Source organism: Pollicipes pollicipes, unplaced genomic scaffold (genome assembly GCF_011947565.3).
Source record: "Pollicipes pollicipes isolate AB1234 unplaced genomic scaffold, Ppol_2.1 Scaffold_4002;HRSCAF=4701_pilon_pilon_pilon, whole genome shotgun sequence".
NCBI classification, from domain to species: domain Eukaryota; kingdom Metazoa; phylum Arthropoda; class Thecostraca; order Pollicipedomorpha; family Pollicipedidae; genus Pollicipes; species Pollicipes pollicipes.
Window position 1 is genome coordinate 13,248,654 of NW_023596420.1, and position 22,154 is coordinate 13,270,807.

General features: G+C 52.6%; 1 protein-coding gene across 1 annotated transcript in view; it reads left to right on the forward strand.

The window, feature by feature from the left end:
* LOC119093815 (visual system homeobox 2) overlaps nt 1-19,209 on the forward strand; it is a gene marked incomplete at its 3' end in the record, with an annotated part of 57,827 nt that extends 38,618 nt beyond the window's left edge. Inside the window, 4 exon segments of the mRNA XM_037216824.1 lie at nt 420-507; nt 1,411-1,534; nt 13,119-13,296; nt 18,851-19,209. Of these exon segments, the coding sequence (XP_037072719.1) occupies nt 420-507; nt 1,411-1,534; nt 13,119-13,296; nt 18,851-19,209 (749 nt within the window).
* Nucleotides 19,210-22,154: the final 2,945 nt, after the last annotated feature.

A 22,154-nucleotide genomic window follows, 5' to 3' on the forward strand; every position in this document is an offset into this window, starting at 1 on the left:
GGACGCGTCGCCTCGCCCTACCTGTAGATGATATGCGGATATTGTAAACATAGACTGACATGGTCGGCCCACCCACTCGCCACCAGTGCAAAAGAAAATCACGCGGTCCGTACGGTGTTTAGAGCTTCCGCAGTCACGACAACCATGACGGTCGATGAAAGGCATGATATAGGAATGGAAAGCTGCCATGAATCGCAACTTGTAGTGACCCTGGCCTCAGTCTTCAATGGCACAGAACGTTTCTTTTAACATCTGCATGCTGGAGAGAGACAAATTGTTTTGTAAATGGTACTAACTTAGCGCCCGTCTTCGTTGCTTGAGACCATCTTTGTCTGAATGGATGAATTACAACAGAAGCCATTATTCATGTGTTGTCCGGCAACCAAACTAAAGGCTTTTTATTTTGCCTTATGTTCCAGGTCTAGAAACGCAAAATAACATCCTAGATCGCGGATACCAGCAAGGAGGAGGCCTGAATAAGAAGAAGAAGAAAAAGCGAAGGCACCGGTAACATTTTCTATCTCAGGAAGCGATACAGATATCTACAAGAATAAAACTGATGCGTTTAAAACCAGCTGCTTCATATTTCAAACGTGAACCTTACCTAACATCCAGATAGCTGTTGTCCTCTGCACCGCACAGAGCGGCTGCTCTTAAAGGAGCGTGGAGGAGCAACAGACGTTTCGGCCGTAAGCTCACTTCAGTGCTGTCACTGGAATGAAGAGGGCTTGTGACCGAAAAGCCGAGACGCTTGCTGCTCGCTCTGTCGTTGCAACAGGCACCTACTATTCAATTCAGTGTACAGGTCAGCAATCGTCAAAAAACATTCAAGAATGTCGTACTCTATTATCAAGCGGGCTTTACGAAACTTTAATCTACGCGCTACTAATTTCAAAAGTATCACAAAATGACAATGCATTCATGCATCATCTACAAAATGGTCTAAGCTATAACAATACAAGGGCCTGATCTGAGCGATCCGCTAAGTCTAGAATATGGATCAAAGTGTTGATCTCACCGCTTCACACATGGAAGTCTGCCTGATTTTACTTGTCCATGTTGCACTATCAATTCAGCATGTGATACGAGGATTGTTTTGTTGGCCTAAGTACTAACTTAAAACCTTACGGAGTTTTGTTTTGGGCACGTTTTTGTGTTTTACAGATGACCGCTCGCAACTTCTTTTAAGTACTTGATAAATAAGCTACCCGAAACGACGTGAAAGGCTATTGTCGTTCACACAAATTTGTAGCATGTACTTTTGTCTTCATTCGTACCTCATACGTGTACTTGTGTGGACATCTAAGCCAATCTGTACTGGACATTTTTCTTCGTCCAGTGGGCAAAGCGTGCAACGTTTTTTTTTTAGATGTTTGTGCATTTCGTGTAACTTCAGATGTGACTTTTCAGAACAATTTTCACCAGCTACCAGGTGGAGGAGCTGGAGAAAGCGTTCAAGGAGGCCCACTATCCAGACGTTTACGCCAGGGAGATGCTCTCCTTGAAAACCGACCTGCCAGAGGATCGAATACAGGTACGGTCAGCGTCAGCTGTGCGGCCGAGGACGGCCGGCTGACATCCCCATCCAGTGAGGCAGTCAAACAAGCATCGTGGCTGGATGACGAGCCCCAAAACGAGTGTGTTATATCGGTAGCATCCACCCCAAATCGCTAATGGGTAAGGTCCAGCGACTTCTGAGGCAATTTCGACGGTCCTGAGCGGCATTACTGCAGGTTTCGCGCTGACGCCGTGTTCGGCATTGCTGTAGCACTGCGACAGAAAGACCGGCGGAGGCGTTTTGTGCGTGCTGGGCGACCATCACTATGGATCCACGCTGCTCGATGCTGATGTCGGCTTTAGGACTCTGCTGGCTTGGCTGCCTTATCTCTGCCTTAATACGCGCCCGGGTGGCTGGCTAGATACCCTTCGCTCGGGTGAGGTGAGGGGTGGGGGTCAATTGGACCCTCCTGAGAAATCTGGAACTAAGAAAGCTGAAGACACCAAATTCACAGGGTGTGTTGACCTGTACATGAGCTCACTTAGGTCAACGTTTGAGGTTCCTAGGTCATGACCTTCGGGTCAAATAAGGTCAAACAAGGGCAAATTCCAGGTTGATCTCTTAAGTGCCCCCAGAACCTAGGTAGCTGTTTTAAGCAAAAGGTTACATGCTCATCTAGTCAATGATATTGTTTGACCTTTTGTAGGTCATGGTGACCGAAACCATAGAAGACTGCTCTGAGTTTTGCATTTTAATAAGCGACAAAGGCTACGCTAGGCAGCATGCTTCTTAAAACAAAATGATGACCTGAGTCATTTTGGGTCAATGACCTACTCTTGCCTCTAAAAGGTCCATGGAAGATGCATGATGCGGTTCATACTATCAATAAATTCGAAATGAACATCAGAAACTATATCATGCAGCAATCCCTAGAGCAATAAAACGGGTTGGCTTTACTTTAGTCTGACCTTTATACCTGACCTTAGGTCAACGTTATTTGATCATTCAGTATTTGTTTTGCCCAAGAAAGCATCTCAGAGATATATGCCCTCGTCTAACACTCCGTTGTTGCATGAGTTTGAACGATTCCCTAGAAATGGATTTCGCTGAGACCATAGCCTGAGTTTGACCTGCCATAGATCAGCGACCTTACCAGGTAAATCTGAATTATTGATGTCAAACGATTTGATATTCAATTGTCTACAGCTAAGCAAAATTTGGTGTGGCTACGCCGTGCCGTTCGGAAGACATTCGGGAAAATCTTCAGAGGGGTGGGGGGTCAATTCGAGCATCCACCCGAGCGCGTGTTGACTTTACACTGATATGTGGCTCTATGGTGCACCTTTCCCAAGGTCATCATTGCTGTCAGCCGTACAACAGCACAGGTTTGGGTGAAACACACCATCTGACGAAAGCGAAGAAATTGTGTGCATTGAATTTGTGACAACGAATAGCTTCTGTGAATTTTTGTTCAGTCTCCCGTAGCATCTGTGGTTCGCGACTTCGCTGTCACCCCACGCTGCCGTTGATCAGTGCCTGCCAGTGCGGGGAACCAGGTGGTCCCCACGTCAGACCGGCCGGTGTGACGCGACCTGGTCCCGGGACCAGACCGCGCCCTCTGGCTGTCCGCTGATCCGAACGAGCGGCAAGCTGGATGCCGTTCAGTTCAGATCGCGCTGGGCGTTCGGACGCCCGCCTAAAGTCCACCCGCTGAGCTCTCACTGCTCTCACATCCGCCCGCTAAGTCCTCACTGCTCCCACCTCCGCCCGCTAAGTCTTCACTGCTCTCACCTCCGCCTGCTGAACCTTCACTGCTCTCACCTCCGCCCCCTGAGCCTCACTGCTCTTACTTCCGCCCGATAAGTCTTCACTGCTCTCACCTCCGCACGCTGAGCCTTCACTGCTCTTACTTCCACCCGTTGAGCCTTCACTGCTCTTACTTCCGCCCGCTAAGTCTTCACTGCTCTCACCTCCGCCCGTTGAGTCTTCACTGCTCTCATCTCCGCCCCCTGAGCCTTCACTGCTCTCATCCCCGTCCGCTGAGCCTTCACTGCTCTCACCCCCCCCCCCCCCTCCACCCGCTCTCCCCCCTCCGCCCCGTCTTCACTGCTCTCACCTCCCCCCTTTGAGCCTTCACTGCTCTCACTCCCGCCCTCTGAGCCTTCACTGCTCCCTCTCCCGCCCGCTGAGTCTTCACTGCTCTCACCGCTGCTCTTCTGTGGAGTTGGTCCACTCGATCGGCAGTGGCGACAGCAGCCGGCCAGCTCCACCCGTCCGTTTGGCCGTGTCTAAGCCGCATGAACACGTGGTCGGGGTTGCGGCGGAGTGGAGAGAGGTCGCGAGCAGCCGGGCCGAGGCACACCCTGCGGCCGCTGGGCCGGCGGCGGACGCCAATGTAACCCCTCGCGGAGGGAGCAATAAAGAAACGTCGCCACCCTTTGTCGCTTCCCTCCGGAATTATCAATTCATGAAATGCCCTGTCGCCAACAGGTGTCACTAAATGAAAGTCGTAGTCACAAAGGAGGAATTAATCGGTAGTAAGGAGCAAATTGATGGGTGCTGGAAGTCGCTTTGGACGTTCTTTGACAGAGGGCCTGCATTTGAAAGCACTGTCACCAAGCTGGTGACAAGGGTTACAGAGGTGCCGCACACGGCCTCAGCCAATGGCAGAACTTGGGCGATGGGCATCCGATAGGATCGACTAGTGACAGTTGGCATTGGCGACGTCAATAACCGCATCGACTGCGGCAACCGCGACATAGCAACGAGCTCAATATTCCCGTAACAGAAGGAAGGCCAGAAGCACGATGGCATTTCGACGGTGGTTAATTACGTTTTCCACACGAGGGCAGGCTGGTTTTGTCCAGCCAGACATTTGCAGGTTTTTGAGCCGAACAATGTGCTGATCATGAATATTATTATTTGCATTTGGTGGGCGAGGAGAGCGCTGTCCGCTGGGAATACACGGCGCGTGGAATCAGAGTCATGGAACAATAGGACTCATGACTCTCATACTCTGACTCATGGTTTGAGGGCTCAGACTCATGCACTGTTAATGCGTCCGGACTCGTCTGCTGTGAACCGGGTGGCCCAAACTACAAGTCATGGCTCCTAGGACGTTGACTCGGCTGAGACTCAAGCCTATAGACCATTGGCTCGAATCCAGGCTCCACAGAAGGCGGACATGAACTTCTTTGCAGCAAAAGTGATGAACCCAGACTCTCGCGCGTACACATTATTTCGGACTCATACGTCGGACTCATACTCATACCCTCTGAGAGGCATAAGCTCTGCCGCCCCAGGGAGATGAGGGCCAGACAAACTCCTCACAATTGCCAAATGTAACCCTTTTCGTACCGCGCTGAATAGAGAGGAAAGCCTTATGCAAATATCGATGCATCGGTGTTCCTCCAATATTTGTCTCGCTACGTGGCCCCTACCAGAGAGCTACCAACTCAACACCTGCGAATGATAAAATGGTTGATTTCAGGTATGGATGACACATCTCTTTGATCCACATTACACATCGATGCCAGCAGACGCATGCGATATCTGAAGAGGCGTGGAAACGCACCCACGAGGCAACTGGAAGCTTTTTTTGAAGAAGTCATGGTACTAGATTTAATCTACGATCAAATCGTCTCTCAGGACAGGCCATGATACAGGGGTAGCGGGGTTATAAAGGACGGACTGCGGGCCGATGTACGATGATATTTATATAATTTCTCCAAGTATGCATGAAATCAGCTGACCAGAAGCTTCCGGCTCCTCCCGGCGTGTGCCGAGCCGAGGGAGCCGGCCACCGATCTCCGCCGGCAGCCGCGGCATATCCAGCACCATTCTGTTCTCGTGAAGGTTAGCGGTACAATCTTGAGCTTTTTACACTATTGTCTTGCGAAAATTGAACGTGACGCAGATGTAACATTTGTTTGTCATTGTCATTTTGTCATTGTTATTGTCAAACGCATTTGTAAAAATGCGATTAAATATGATTAATCATTACCCCACTACATTCTCGACGGTTTTGAAGTACAGTTTTCAATCCCGTGGTTTTAAAGAAAGCACGCCTTATAAAACAGGTTTCCTGGTTTAGAGAGTCTGGCATTTTGGCTTTCTACAATCAAAGAGATGAGTCAGATAGAAACCAAAATGATGAGGCAGTACATAAAGCTTACCATGTCGGCATGATCCCGTTCTGCACGATAGATCACTGCGCGAAAGCTCAGAAGTCGCCCCTAGCGGGTGGCGAATAGGCCGACCCGTGTTATGGTATTACATTTCGATTCAGCGCAGCTTTGAGGCTCGAGTTCAACATTGTGAAACGAATGGCAACAAAAAGATTGCCCGATGTCTGAATAATCTTCAAAATTTTCTCCTCTCATTGTCGAGTGGGAAAACTTCTGGCCATGAATGTCGGAGTGCTGCTCTGAACCATTGTTTGCGCTCCTTGTCCCTGATTTCCCTGGACAAAGGCGCCCGCAAGTGCAGCCATTCTGGTTCAAGCGATGTCATGAAGCCAATGTCGCATTGCTTTAAGCTAACACATGCAGTCATGATTATAAACATATGACGTATTTCAGTTTGAGAAACGTCGAAGTCACGTGACTTCAGCAACATGCTGTCCGCGTGATGTCAATGTATGACTTTGCATGGCATTGCATGGCTTTGTATAACATCATATATAAATGTAACATATATGTGACATATATAAATGTGGCATCATCATATATAAATGTGACATATGGTGTTGACACACGCATACTGTTTTTGCATTTGTGGAAACTGTAAAGCAACGCCTTTGTCTACTTCGAGCGGGCGTTCTATTTGACAGGACTGTATTTGACACTATAACGTAGTGCGCCATTCGGGCGGCGTCTTTGTCCCCCGTGTTGATAAAACGTGTCGGATGTGAAGGAGGCCAGTGGGAAGGCTTGTGCAAATTGAATTATCCTTAAGAGACTAATAAGCGGCTTAAACCCCTTCTTCCGCGCGGCAATTTCAATTGACTCAGCACAGAATAGGCACTTCATTCGGTGGTCGTGGCCATTAAATGCCAATGCGGGCTGTGACATTCGTGTAAAGACCTAGCCATACGGGCCTGTTCCGCGATAATTCGAATGCAAACACCGCTGAGCGGTCTCGTGTTAGCTCGATGGGCACCGCGCCGCCACGGGAAGTGCGACCCTTTGCATTCCGCGACATTGCATGTTAAAAAGGCCACGTGGCCGGTGCGCTCCTATATCCTCTAGCTCTTCATCGAGGGAAATGATGGGCAGTTAGTCAAAAATGTGCAAACATTTATAACTGCCCCGGTTTCAAGCTGTTCAAGCAGGATATGCTTCATTCAGAGCGTGGTGTTTCCGCATGCCTTCCGGCAGTGTCATAGGTGTGTCTTTCATCTACGAATCGGAAACATCTTTGGGAAATGGCGACCGGAGAGACAAAATGAAATGCTGGCAAACAATTATTATCTATTGCGAATTGCTTCGCGCGCTGAAAATCGCCAGCAATAAAAGAGACCGCATGATGGCGCACGTTTTCTTCTTCTTTTTCCAGCACCGCGGCGAAATGCATTGTGCCCATCATGCATGGTCGTATTTGGAATAATTGTAATTCAGCTGAAATAAGATCAGGATAAGTACGTTGTCAGTCGTACATATTCATACTGGACCATCGTATGATCATTTGAAAGAAGTGTTGGCCCACTAAGCAAAGCACCTGTTTCCCTTTATCCAAATAAATAGCATCTGCTATTCGTTTCGGTGAAGGCATATTGCCAAAATATCAAGGCATCTATATCTCTTTTCTCCTAGTTTTCTCCGGGGAATAGGACTATATCTACTGCTTTATCTAAACTTGGGAGTAGATGAATTCGGCCAGACCGCCCCAGCCGGGATTTCCCGTCCACCGGAGGCGGCGTCGCAGGGCTCACGGCCTGCCCCCCCCCCCCCCCCCCCCCGATCACCGGTGTGAGCTCCGTCCACCGGAGGCGGCGTCGCAGGGCTCACGGCCTGCCCCGTGGTCACCGGTGTGAGCTCCGTCCACCGGAGGCGGCGTCGCAGGGCTCACGGCCCGCCCCGTGGTCACCGGTGTGAGTCTGCGCCACCACTGCTTAAACAAGCTCAGTCAGTTTTAGCAGACATTTTCAACGTTTAGATGATCGGGCGCATAGTGGGGCCACAAGTAGCTAGCGCTGCCATAGATTCCAACACCATGGGGAGAGTCACTTATACGACAGAACTGTAGGGTACGTTAAGTTGTGTGCACTGCGCATCTCTTTCTTCAGTTGACAGTTGCGACGCCACCGGAAAGACACTTGACCTGAACGTGACTTTGCCTTGGCTTTGACCTGAGCCGTATGACTGAAACTGGTGGGCCCCACCATCACAAAGCACCACACATCGAAGACAGTGCCATCACTTCGATGCTAAAAACGGAACCTTCAGTACGCTTCACGAAACCATGCCAAATGAGCAGCAGTCGTCTCTGAGGCCAGCGAGCGGCAGCCGTGGCCTGGCTGCGGGCCGGGCGTGCGGGCGGGGTTGGGGTGGGAGCCGCGTCACCCCCGCCTCCCGCTCGGGCCCCGCGGCGGCGGTATCTGCCAGGTCTAATCAGCCGCCGGCCGATTGGCTCCCACTGACAACACCGCCGCCGTCTCCGGGGCAACCGTCGATCGACCCGCGCCGCCGCCGCTGCCGCCGCCGCCGCCCGCAGCGCCCTCTAACGACTCGCGCTCCGTCGGAGCCGACGACGGCTACCACCTGTCCACCGGGCCGACGGAGGTGGTCCGAGGGCAGGCCGGCCGTGGCCGCGGGGGGCTGAGCGCGCCACTTTGGGTGGGCTGTGGGTGGGTTCACCAGCGAGGCATGGCTTCACTGTCGTCGCCGCGGAAGCCTTGGTCTCCCGAGCGGGTCTCGGGAGTGTTTGGGGAATTGTATAGCCGTTGCTGCTGCCGGCCTGTGGCCGTCCGCTGACATGTCTCTTCTGACATATTCGTTTTCTGACACGTTCTCTGACATATTCGTTGACACGCTCTTTGTTCATCTGTTTTCTTATATCAGGATGTTCCTCTGACATGCTGGTATTCCTTCTGACAGGGTGATTTGTCCTTTGACATATGCTCCCGTTCTGTAACATATTAGTATGTCCTCTGGCATGCCAGTCTGTGCCTTAACACTGCAATCTGCCCTCCGACGAACCGGCCCGTCCTGTGTTTTATACTCGTATTCTGACGCGCCAATGACAAGAAAGTCCCGTGCTCAGAGGCTCTCTCCCAGTCTCTTTCGGAGTGTCAGAGTAAGCAGTCCCTACCCAGACGGTCCGCTCCCCTGGCGGGAGCGTGCGCCGGTCTCCGACGCGGCGCATTTGTCATCGGTGCGCCACAATCCCGCTCCGCCGCCGTCGCTCAGCTTGATCGTTTATCGTATCGCCAGATCGTAATCCAATGTGACCCGCTGTAATTGAGTTACGTTCTCATCAAGCGGACGCAGAGCGGATTAACCGAGCCGCTGCCATGCTCTGCGGCGGTGAAATGCAACGCCAATTAGCCGTGATGATGCGATTTCTTGCCAAGGCCGGCCGATATATTGTTACCGTGGTTTGATTGGTGCGTCTGGATATGTCCCTCCTCTCGACCGTTGGTCCCGTTCTAAGCATTGGTCACGGACGCTTGTCTTCCCCCTTCCCGTTATTTCACCCGTTGTCATTAAGATGGATGATACTGGGACTGCGCTACCCAACAGCTTCGCTCGTTCACCGATGTCCGCGGGGGTGTATATTTCTTAAAGCGAATGGGCCTACAATGCAAGGCTCGTTATGTCATTTGTCCTTAAACAAGCACAATTTCGGTTAACGAAAGGCCGATTTCGAACCATAAAAACACCAGATATATGCAATAATAAGGCAGCCTGTGCTCTGTGTCTGGTAGTAACACGATGTTATGACACTCTGCTATATAATGAATGATGTACCTGTATGTCACACAGCAGTCACGTACCCGTCACGTGATGTACCTGTCTGTCACACAGTAGTCACGTACCCGTCACGTGATGTACCTGTCTGTCACACAGTAGTCACGTACCCGTCACGTGATGTACCTGTCTGTCACACAGCAGTCACGTACCCGTCACGTGATGTACCTGTCTGTCACGTACCCGTCACGCAGCGGCCATGAGAGCGAGCCGTTTTTGGCCGTCTGAGCTCCAGTGGGGGTGACCCTCAGCGCACACAAACATCACGAATGGTCTGCGTCTACCCACAATAGCACACAACGTGGCCTTACGAATTCGGCTGGCTATCGCCGGAAAGAGCAGCGTATTTCTTACGCCGGGTCCGGTTAACTTTTGATTTTGATCTTGATCTTGATTAACTTTTGATCTTTTCCTGTTCCATCCAGCCACGCTGCGATGGGATCGGAAGTTACCCCCCCCCCGCCCCCCCCCGGCAAAATGACTGTATGGAGCGAAATTTTCCAGACTACGTGTTTCAATCACAAGCAATAGTTTGTGTGGGGTTAAAAACATTGTCTTTTGCACCCGGCTAACCGTGCCGGTCAGACGGCCTCTGCGCCTAGCCAACTGATCTGCGGCCAGACGGCTAGCTGGAAACCAATGTTATTCGTAAGAACCCTTACACCCTGGCACCCCCAAGATTACATGCTGGGTTTGCTCTGACATGCCCGCATGTTTTCTGAGCATTGCTGGCACGATGGCCGGCCCGAGCAAGGACTGAGGTGAAATGGTCTGTAAACCGTTTTGTTGGTTTACTAACTCTAGCGCGGTATGTTTGCGTAATATTTCGTCTGAGTTGAAACATGCCCTTTACTATATTGGTAACAAACTGGCCGTCGTCCGTCACACCTGGAAACGGTCCGCTAACGCGATGATCTGTCTAGCGCCAAAACCATGCAGAAATAGAACAGCACAAAGAGAAAAATCTAGCCAAAATAAAGGTGCAGGAGCGCAGCTAAGAACAGGGCTTGGGGGGCCAGCCACCCTCGATAGGCCCGGGTCTTTCGGTTTCACCACAGAGGGTTACCAACAGAAAGTTGAAGATTGGCATGCGTACATACCGAGCTTCGGCCCCCTCCCTCCCCATAAGACAATCCTGACTGCGCCCTCGCGCAGATTTCAAATGAATCCTGATAGTACGCAACCATCGATCAGATAGTTAACTCAACAACGTTTTTTCAGCAAGCTCAGTGCGCTGTGCACTGGTACTGCGTAACTATCGTCGCGTAAGCTGAAAACTCCTGGCAACAAAGAAAGAGCTGCCTACAAGTTATGAGATGCTGTAGCTTCTTACGATCTTCACCATCGCTCAGTCTCGCTTCTGCCGCTCGTGCGAAGCTAGAGGTTAGCACCCCAGAGTGACGTCACTTCACCGCTACTGAGTGACGTCACCTCAGCGCCACTCAGTCCCGGCAGGGCGGCTTCGGAGCCAGTCCGCCCGCCAGACTGCGGGGCTTTTCATTAGCGCCCGGGCGCCGAGGCGCCGCAGATGCCGCCGGGGCGCCGCGGACGCCGCCGGCGCGACGCCGTGTCGCCTCCCTCGTCCCTGCGGCCACGGCAGCGGAGAAGACAGGCTCCCGGCCAGCAACGGCACCGCCGGTAATTTTTGATATGCTGGCGGAAACTGAGCCGAACGGAGCGGTCCGGTGGTCGGGTTTCGCGGCGACCGGGGCCGGGGGCCGTCCTTTCCATTCAGCGAGGCGGGCAGACCGAGCGCGAGCGTTCTCCTGCCGCCGCCGGCCGGCCGGCAGCGTTGTCTGAATAGTAACCGGAGCGGTGGCAGAGGCGGAAGAGGTCTCCCTCGCGTGCACCGCCGCGGTCCGGTCCGCGGTCGGGTCCCACTTTATCTAATCGCATCACGACAGCCACTTAGCGCGGGCGGGTTGGAGGATCAGTGCGTTCGCAGCGGCCCCGCTGACGCTGGCGCTGCGACCGAGGGTCGGTGGCTTGGCGCCCGTTCGAGGTCTCGTGGCCGGCAGAGAGCGTGCCCAGTCGAGGCCGCATTGAACTCGTTGTACCCGGCAGGCCACTGACGGCACAATGCCTGCGCAATGACAATGGATGTGTTAGGCGTCTCACAAGCTTTGCCGTTAGTCCAGGGGTGGTGGGGGCACGGACGTCCCTCTTGCAAAAAACGAATTTGTTGTACCACTTGTCGTGCATATATGGTGCAACGATATATGCACAATGCATTAGTGTATGATTTATGTTTAAGTGCATTATTAATGTGTAAGTGTATGATCAGTGTGCAAGTGTATGGTTAGTGTGTTAGCATTTAGTTGGGACCCCAGTCAGTCTCGGAGCGTGGCGAGTGGCCTACGTAACTTGACAGAGACTCAATAACCGAGTGGGGTCGATGACCACCGAACATCCCCCCGTCAGGAAGCGAAGGACTTTTCGCGCGTCGGTCGTGTCATCATATGCTATAGCGCCGTGAAAATCTCCGCCAACGTCTGAATGACGGCGGGGAAAATCGTTCCATAGCTTTCCCAAGAATTGCTGCAGGTTGTCTCAAATCATCCTAGGTCAACCCCCAGCACATTTGGGCGCGACGGTCAATGTCCCCACAACGAACAATAATGATCGAAAACCTAATTTCAGCCCCACTTAAACAGATGATGCAGGCAAGTTTGTGTCCTTGAAAACCTATTACCAATGTTTCCAAAGGTTGTGAACCTGTTATACAAAATGCATCTAGTGTGCTCATCAAAATGTTTCTGCAAATCCTCTGCGGTGCCCACCATTTCCATTGCATGAATGTCTATAACTTTCAACATTTCATCTTCACATTTCATGTCAGCCACCACCTTCCGTGCCCATAGCTTCACCATAGACGCAGCCTCTTTCGCTACACGTCCACACCGTAACCAGAGCGAGCGTGTCCTCCATCCGTCACCCCCGTCCAGAGCGTGCCCGCGCAGGCCCGCCGGCGGCGTCGACGCGTCCCAGCCGCCGGCACCGACACACTAGCCGTGTTTTGCCCCGCTCCGGCGCGCCAGCCGATGCAATGATCAACAGTAACAAAGCCAAATAGCGGATTTATATTCGTCGGCACGGGGCGGATGCGATGCTAATGTCGTTAGCGGGCTAACGAGCGTTGTTTTTCGGCCGACGACGTGCCGCTGCCGGCGGCGGGCCCACACCCCCGGCGGCCATTAGCGGCAGGGGCCCGTCGGCACGCGGCGAGCGCGGCGGGCGGTCACCGCGCGGCCCGGCGCGCCGGCGGCGCCGCCAGGCCGCCGCCGGGGGGCTGGGGCTCGCTTGCCAGACCGCGGATCAGGCACCCGGAAGGGCAGCCCACGGGTATGGGGGCGGGTGCAGGACTATGACGCGGGACGGCGGCAGACGTGGCGGGCCGTGGTCGGAGGTAGGCCTGACGGACGTGCCGAGGACGCCCAGTCTTGGGCCGACGGGCGGGCCCATGCCTGGGCACAAGGCGTCTCCAAAGCTGACCAGGCAGTCGGACAGCGACTCGCCGAACGGGAGGACACAGCCTGGCGGACCCTGCGCACCCGTGGATCTGGCCATCAGCTTTCAGTAGTCAGTCGATCAGGCCAGGCCAGGAGTCAGTGTTAAGTCAAGCCGCCTTGACCCCTCCCCCTCGCCGACAGGTATGGTTCCAGAACCGGCGCGCCAAGTGGCGCAAGACGGAGAAGACGTGGGGCCGCTCCACCATCATGGCCGAGTACGGCCTGTACGGCGCCATGGTGCGCCACTCGCTGCCGCTGCCAGAGACCATCACCAAGTCGGTCAGCGAGGACAAGGACTGCCCGGCTCCTTGGCTGCTCGGTATGATGCTCTGCTGCCGTCTCTCACGCTCCGCCGGCGCGGACCGAAGGGAGGGGGGGGGGGGGGTGCGCCCGGACGGCACGCTCCGTTTTAGATCGGGGGCCGTTGTATATAGCCATACGCCGCCATCCGCGACGCTTTTTCTTGCAGTAATAGTAAAACCTCTCGCTATTATACACGTTTAAAGAAACAAAGCAGTGATTAGGCGTAGTATTAACGGATCACTTACTACGTGAAACATTTGTCGACGAAAATAACTTATTCTGTTACAATAGCCTCATTCCGTAATGATGTCCCATTGAACTGAGGGATAAGTGACGCTACTTAATCAGGGATTTCGATAGATATCGAAATAAGTTTAAACCAAATTTCACTAAATACCAAAATTTCGCCGAATTTCGTATCGAGATCAGTTTAAACTGGTCTCGAGCCGCTTCATGGCTGTTAAATCAGCTCAAGAGCGGATTCGGGATTTCATCAAAGGGGGAAGCCCTAGTCTTGAGGAGCTCCCTAGAGTTTGAAGTCCCTAAAAAAATCGTTGCATTACGGCCAGAAAATTTCAAGATTTTTAGCATGTTCCTTTTTTACACGGGAACCCGTCTTATTGCGCGTTGCCCTACAAAACTAGGTGTGCTATGCATGCACATGCATTTAGCTTGTTCATTTTTTCCAGATCATGGTGAATCGTGCCATTTTGAGGCTCATATTTCGGAAAACATGGCAAAACAAACTAAAGTTGGCTGCTAAATATCAAGTTCCAGCTCGGGCTTCATTCCCAGCTTATTTACGGCTAGCCGACTGGTCGATGTGACCAGCTGATGGTTGATATTTGGACAATATATGTGCAGGGCCTTTGCTTTGCCTATCATGAACGACTGCAAAGTATCCTGGCATTCAAAATGCATGAAGCACGTGGTACACAAGCATAACAAGTGTCATAAATCCGATAATCGACGGAAATTACCTATTTTATTTACTATACCTATTACCTATTACTAACGACGTCGGTGGGACGTATAGAGTAATGATTCAGCGCCGCATATCTGACTACTGCTTTACGGCTAAGGCACCAAGGTCCATCGGTGTCAATTTCTGAAAATGATTGGGGAAGGGGGCAGATTTGTGGAAGTCGTCATAAGGGCAAAGGGATTTCGGAAAAAAACGGATTTCGCGCCTTATGCTCTGGTTATTTATGGTATATATATATATATATATATATATATATATATATATGCATATACCATAGTTACATATTTTTTAAGCCTCATATACGTAGCCACAGCAATCATACATGGAAGCATCGCAGTATGCTTCACCTTCTTATCGAAACACCTGTTTTGTGAAGATGAAGGGGTGCAGTTGCAGCTCTCTCTTGCATACTGAAAAAAATAAATCGGCGCCTAACTTACATTCTGTGCTTAGGTAAGAGGTTGTGCTTTCATTCAGCCATTCACAAGAATGCAGTGTCCAGTGTCCACAATATATGTGGCTATCACAACCCAGTTATACGCAGGTTCTCGATACGTCAAAATTGCATCGATAAAGTATATGCACGTTAGTGAATATTAATATTGACGAATTCATACCAGTTATTCATGATGTTAATTCCACGCATAGTATAAGAGCATGATCTTCAACCTTTCCTCAAATACGCTCAAGCAAGTACCCTCCTGTGGATAATCCCTCTTCTCCGCTATTTTCAATAAGCATGAATTGCGAGCCAGCTATGCGTCTCTGACACTGTTCCAAGCTGTCGTGTCTCTGAAGGGAAAGAAACCCTCACCTGTTTCATTTCGAGCGTGTGAAAAATAAAACACCTATCATATCAATGGCATTCCCTTTGAAGGGAATGCTTCATATTTGAAGATACTGAAGCGGGCATCAGGTAAGATAAAGAAAGATTACTTATAACTATTCGGAAACTTTTGCAGTGGAAAAGGCTGTTCTACACAACACAGTTCCCTGTTTAGTAAATACGATCTTCAATTGGCTTGAACACGTCATCGTAGCTCGCACAACATTGAATGATGTCCAGTTGACGGCCGTTATATCTGCAAATCGCGCTCACCAACGCCAGGTATAAACGCCTCGACAATCAGATTTTGTGGGCCTGGACCGCCGCATGGCTTATGAAATGACAGGATTTGAATGACATTATCACGACGTCATTAATGCCAAGGTGGCTGAAATACTTTCCTCGATATGCTTTTCCACATTTTCGCGAGCGTGTAGCCCAGAAACTAGAGCAGCTTAGGTCTTAGAAAGGCAGGATTGTGAACAGCACTGAAAGGTCTTCAAGATGGCTATTTCTGTTAAAAGCCGAACATACATGTGAAACTCTCCTCCTTTATAGGTGGGATCCCGACGAGAACGGAGGGCCATTCATTCAAATCAGAGGTACCAAATGCACAATATGGAGGGTCTGGGATGATCAAGTGTGCCCGAGCAAATTATATTTTAGGCACATGCCCCCCCCCCCCCCCCCCCCGCCCGGACAAGAGTGTAGAGTCCTCCGTTCAAACAAGCAATACCCACGCCACAGTGAGGAGGGCGCTCAAACGACCTAGTGCATCCGGGCAGATTAACAGGAAGGGACGCTGAAACCAGCATATGTCCATCCATTGAACTAGGAAGTACCCAGAAACCAATGCAAGTGGCCTCCGAACGATCGAGTGCGCCCGAGCAGCTTATCGAAAAGGGCCCCAAGGAGAGCGTGGGGACTTCCTTTCAAATAAGAAGCACCCAAGGCCCAGTGTGGATGACCCAAAAAGATGAAGTGTACCGGAGCAGGTTATCAGATGGTCCCCAACAGGAGAAAAGGGACCTCCTTTCAAATACTAAGACCCAATGTGCAGGGCCCCTAGTAATCCAGCGTGCCCGAGCAGGTGAACAGATGGGGACCCCAACAAGAGCACAAGCTCCTCCATTCAAGTAAGAAATACAACACAATGTAGAGGGCCCGCGGATGATCAAGTGCACCAAAGCAGGCTAACACATAAAGCCCCAACAAGGTCGTGGAGCCTTCCATTCAAACAGGAAGAATCCAAGACTCAATGTGGAGGGCCCCTGCAAAATTGAGTGTGCCGAAGCAGCTCATCAGATAAGGCCCCCGACGAGAGCGTAGGGACCTCCGTCCAAATGTACCCGAGACCCAGTGTGGAGGGCTCCCAAAAGATTGAGCGCATCCGAGCAGGCCATCAGATGGCCTGCAACAGGAGCACAGGGCCCCACATCAAAATGCCAAAACCAACGCACAGGGCCCCGAACAATCCAGTGTGCTCGTGCGGGCTGACAGCCTTGCGACCAGTGCGTGGGGCCCTCTATTCAAGCTGAAAGTACCCAAGACCCAATTTGGAGCGCTCGGTCAACCGAGTGTGTCTAGGCAAGTTAACAGATTGGCTCCCAACAAGAGCGTAGGGCCTCAAACAAGTGTCAGAGAGTTGGAAAGGCCGTATACGAATATAGAGTGTTCATGAGCATATTACGACTGTGCCAATAGGTTAACTGAGACAATCGTCAAGGGTCCCTGAGCAACCGAGAATATCTCGTCAGGTGAACATATGGGGCCCCGGCTATAGCGCATGGAGCCTTAAAAGGCTTCTTAACGATCGAGTTGACTGCAAATGGACAACAAGAGCCCTCGGAACCAACGTAAAGCTTTTGGACAACGTAATGAGCCTTAAAATCTCTCGATCGCCACCCTCTCAATAGGTTAAGGATAATTTTTGTTGGCTCGCGGGCCCTTCACTTTCGCTTGCGACTATTCTTGTTTGCCTGGAAGCCCAAAGACGTCCAATTTTGCCGCGTTTTGTGTTTAAAAACTGCGTCTGCTCGGCCGGCTATGGGCACTTTCGAAGTCTATGGGCCACTTCCAAGCCCATGGGAGGGGGGGGGGGGGCATGAGCTCGTGACTCCCTTCTGGATCCGTCCCTGAATCAGCTATCATTGGCATGGCCAAACGCAGCGTCGCTGCCAGTCTGGGTATCGAGTGTCTGGCCTGCATGCAACCAGGACGGACCGACCTGGCCATCACGCCTTCTATGCCCCGTCTCCAATTCTCTGCAATCGGCTAAAGCATTCCAGTGGGTGTTTGGACTTTCGACATATTTTTTTTTTGCAATGGTTCTCATGAGTTGCCCACAGCTTACAGCGATAGTTAAGATAAGACCATCATGTATACCTTTGACCGACTGGTTTATGAATGATCAGTAAGGGAGCTGCGTCGGTTCTCAGCAGATTATATGGAAAAACAAGTATTTGGTCTATGATGCTCCTCAGAGGTGTCAATTTATTTACTTTCGGGGGTAGGGTGGCCTGAGCCCCCCAATACTGAAAGGAGCCTACTCAATGCCTTTTTTAGCCTGCCCCTACCGTATGCATGCGAGCAAAGATCAATACTGGGCCAATGAAACACAGCGAGTGACTGAACGGGTCGTACACGAGGTACCTAAGCCGGTACCTATCGATATCATTATTATCACAGTCACATAGTCTTCATATGGGCTGTCATTTCTCAACATCAAAACAATTTGGAGCTGGCAAAATGCTCGTTTTTTAACACCGGGAACGCGAATCAAAGTGGCCAAAATCTGAGGAGAAGTCGGTATTTTAGGGTAGGCTAGGTCATTTTTATTGGTTCCACCCCACAACCAATTTTCCAAAGTGAAACCCTTGACGCTGTTCATCACTTGCATATATCGTGCTTGATGAAGAACTTCGTCGGAATTCAAAAAAGCAATTGAAAGAGGCGCACGCACTGATTCGGCTACCAGCGCTCATCACCAAGGACTTCAGCTTTGGAACATTACTTGCTATGGGTACATTTACTTATTTTAGCAAAAATTTGGGCACTTTTATTCACATTGTCATCATGCACAGACATATCTTAAGCCGTATCAGTTAGTTTTCATAGAAAAAGCCAGAGTTGACACTCCCATCAATGAACACATGAATCGCGCTGCCGGCTCTGTGGAGCCTCGACCATGGCCATTCGTCTGTCGTGCTGGAGTCAAGCTGACTGACTCCACCTGACAGACTCGTGCTGATTGACTCGTGCTGACTGACTCGAGCTGACAGATTCGAGCTGACTGACATGAGCTGACCGACTCGAGCTGACAGACTCAAGCTGACTGACTCCACCTGACAGACTCGAGCTGACTGACTCGAACTGGCCGACTTGAGCTGACTGACTCGAGCTGACTGATTCCACCTGACAGACTCGAGCTGACTGATTCGAGCTGACCGACTCGAGCTGACCGATTCGAGCTGACAGACTCGAGCTGACAGCCTCGAGCTGAATGACCCGTGCTGACTGACTCGTGCCGACTGACTCAAACTGACTGACTCGAGCTAACCGACTCGAGCTGAATGACTCGAACTGACCGACTCGAGCTGACTGACTCGAGCTGACTGACTCGAGCTGACCGACTCGTGCTGACTGATTCGAGCTGACCGACTCGAGCTGACAACCTCGAGCTGGCTGACTCAAGCTGACTGACTCGAGCTGACTGACTCGAGCCGACAGACTCGAGCTGACTGCAAGGGGTTTCGACAGGCATGCACCGTAAGTCGCTGGAGGCCGCCGAGCAGCTGAAGAACGTCGGAGACGACGAGACGAGCAGTCAGACGGGCAGCAGCGACGAGCAGCCGCACGCGCCGCCGCCCGACCACCTCCCGGACCAGCAGCACCACCAGCAGCACCAGCCGGACCATCAGCAACACCACCCGGACCTCCAGCAGCACCAGCCGGACCAGCACCGGCAGCAACAGGATCCCCACCAGCCGCAGGAGCAGCAGGAGCGGCCGCACGACTTCCGCAGCAGCAGCATCGCGGCGCTGCGGGCACGCGCGCAGCAGCACAGCGCGCGCATACTGAGCGACGCGGCGCAGATGACGTCAGCCATCCTGCAGCGCGGCGCCGCGGACGCCGGGCTGCAGCCGCCGCCGCCGCCGGCCGGCGAGCCCGGCTGCCTCTTCTGAGCGGCTCGGCCGCGGCGCGCCGAGCCAGGCTCTAAGGACGGCGAGCTCGAGAGAGCGGCTAGGACTGGTGCGGCGGCCAGCTGCAGGGACAGAGCTAAGTGGGGAACATGCCCCGGCGTGTGATGCTATGCAGGCGGGTCTCCTCGACCGGGTTTGGAAATCGGGTCCTGTTTGTACCGCGGAGGTAGACCTGCCGGCATGCGCCCCCTTCGCCACTGACAGGTCGCTGGGGCGGTGGGAACCTCATAGCGTGCCCTGGCAAACCCGGGAGCGCGCACCCGACAGACCACGGCCAGCGCAAGGGTGGAGGATGTTAGAAATCGGGGAGGAAACTGCCAGAGTGGTCCGGTGTCGTCCTTTGGTTATGACCCGGTCCATTACAGACCCTGGTCAGGGCGACAGGTGGAACACTAATCAGCTCACACGAAACAGCACCCGTGGCTTACTGGACGGTCACAAATGGTCTGAGGAGCAATTTCATTGCGGGGTGAAGTGGGCAGATTATTCGCACACGTGCCATCTAGTGAGCGCGTAACGACACGTCAGTATGAGAGTTGTACGCCTGGTTGGAAAACGGCGCCACCAGCGGCACGCAACACCGCCGAGCAGGGTTACCGCGAGCTTTAAAGCAACTTCGTACACGGCTAGATATACGATTATACGAGTGATAGGGACACGTGGAATGTAGCGAGCGATGGCGAAAACTGATGCCCTGTGGACTCCTGTTGCCAACGACTGAATGGCAACGACAAATGGCGGCAGGATAGCATTCATCACTATCGAGCGGGCTTCTCCTTGATCCAGCTTCTCAGAATCACTCGCAACCCCGACACACAGCTGGTGGGGAATTATTCCTGCTGCGACTCACGGAAAATAGCACGATTGCCGGACGGTTTCTTTTCTACATCCGGCGTCCGTGGCTCAGTTTCAGAACCGATCTCGTCGGGCCCGAATCCAGTGAGAACAGTTCAAGATAGAGGCATCACACGCCCTACAAAGTTCATGCACCTACATATATAACATGTTTCGATAAAAAGACGCCAAAGAGGCGTTTATATTCTAATAGTTGCTCAGCGGCCAGCATGTGCATAACAGTGAACATAACAGCTATCAGAAGCACCTACACTTGGGTCATCCCATCGACGATTTGTGAACACATTGTCTCACATTTGACTCTGAATAATGATCCATGACTCAGCTTAGCTGCCCGACCAATTCAACTTCGACTCAACGAACACTCGTTTGGTACCGGATTTGATTCCGGTTCCGCCTGGAGATGAGCGCAAGTATACGATAACACCCAGTAGTCGCCGCGGTGAGCGACTGCAGACCTGCCGGCGAAGGTCCGCGCCTGTACCCTGCATTGATCACCGAACACGAGCGCCAGCTCCCCCAGTCCCGCACAGCGCTGCGGGGCGGAGCCAAAGGACCAGAGATCAGGTTTCTGAGCCGCATGTCACGTGGATCGGGCGGCGGTCACCCGGCGACATCGGGGCCGCTGACACCACCAGACTGTCGAAGCCGGCGTGGTGCCGTCACCGACTCACGCGCGCCCGAGTGACACGTCACCGACTCACGCGCGCCCGAGTGACACCCGGTCACCGACCCACGCGCGCCCGAGTGACATCCCGTCACCGACCCACGCGCGCCCGAGTGACACGTCACCGGCTCACGCGCGCCCGAGTGACACCCGGTCACTGACCCACGCGCGCCTGAGTGACAACCCGTCACCGACCCACGCGCGCCCGAGTGACATCCCGTCGCCAGCCCACGCGCGCCCGGGTGGCATCCTGTCACCGAGGCCGTGGCTTGTGTCGGCTACCCCGTCTCAGCCCCGTCCCGCATCCCAGACGGCTGACGGTCGGCACGGGCCGGCGCCCCCAGCGCGGGGTCGGCGCCCCCAGCGCGGGGTCGGCGCCCCCAGCGTGGGGCCGGGTCGGAGGGCGTCGCGCCGCGGACCAGGACCGAGGCGCGCCGCTCGTGTACTCTGTGTACCGTTCCTTGTTGCTCCGGTGGCTCGCGATTTCGTATGTGCTATTCTGAACAAATATACCGCGGTCGGCTACTCCGCTCTGTGCTCGCCTCACCTCAGTGGAGTAGGCCTCAGTGTGCTTCATACGGAGAACTTAAACCGCCTGAGAAAGTGAGAAGTCTCATGACGTCTTTTTGTTGTTCATGGTTTGTCGGTGCCATCTTGACAGAATCCATCGGATGGTGGGGATTCACACACAGCTGGTAAAACATACACGTACTCCGTCAACCTGAAATTTTCACACAACTACAATGCCAAACATACATGTTCTATGAGTGTGTATTGCTCACCGCGTATGACAGCAAGTTGTGACACAGCCGAGAATAAAACTGGTAAAAAGTTCCACCGAATCATTCCCCAGAAGGCATCCTCAAAACAAGTCAACTGCGTTCTGCAGTCTGGAATTGGTTCCACGCGTTCGTTGCTCATAACAAAGTCGGCTCAGTAAACGTGACCCGAGTGGGACTAGAGGATAAGACGTGGAGCGCGCCCTGCCATTCATATCAGTTGCGCTCAACTGCCAACAACGTAACGGGCATTAAATCCGTGAAAAAGCTGCGAGCGTCAACAAACACCAAAACACCAGCATAGCCCTTAACCGCAAGCATGCACTGCAAGTAGACACGGGAGGGCATCCCAGCACCATATCCCATTATCGAACAGGGCACATCTTTACGCGATTAACGCACATTCAGCGGGCGTGCCCCGAGAAAGACAAAGGATAAAGAAATAAGACACTGCAAACGGAAAAGAAACCTGGCATATGCTTTGGTCCCCGCAGCCGAACACAATCAAACGTATCCACTGACCAACTATGAACTACTCGGCTACGGGTGTTACCACACAG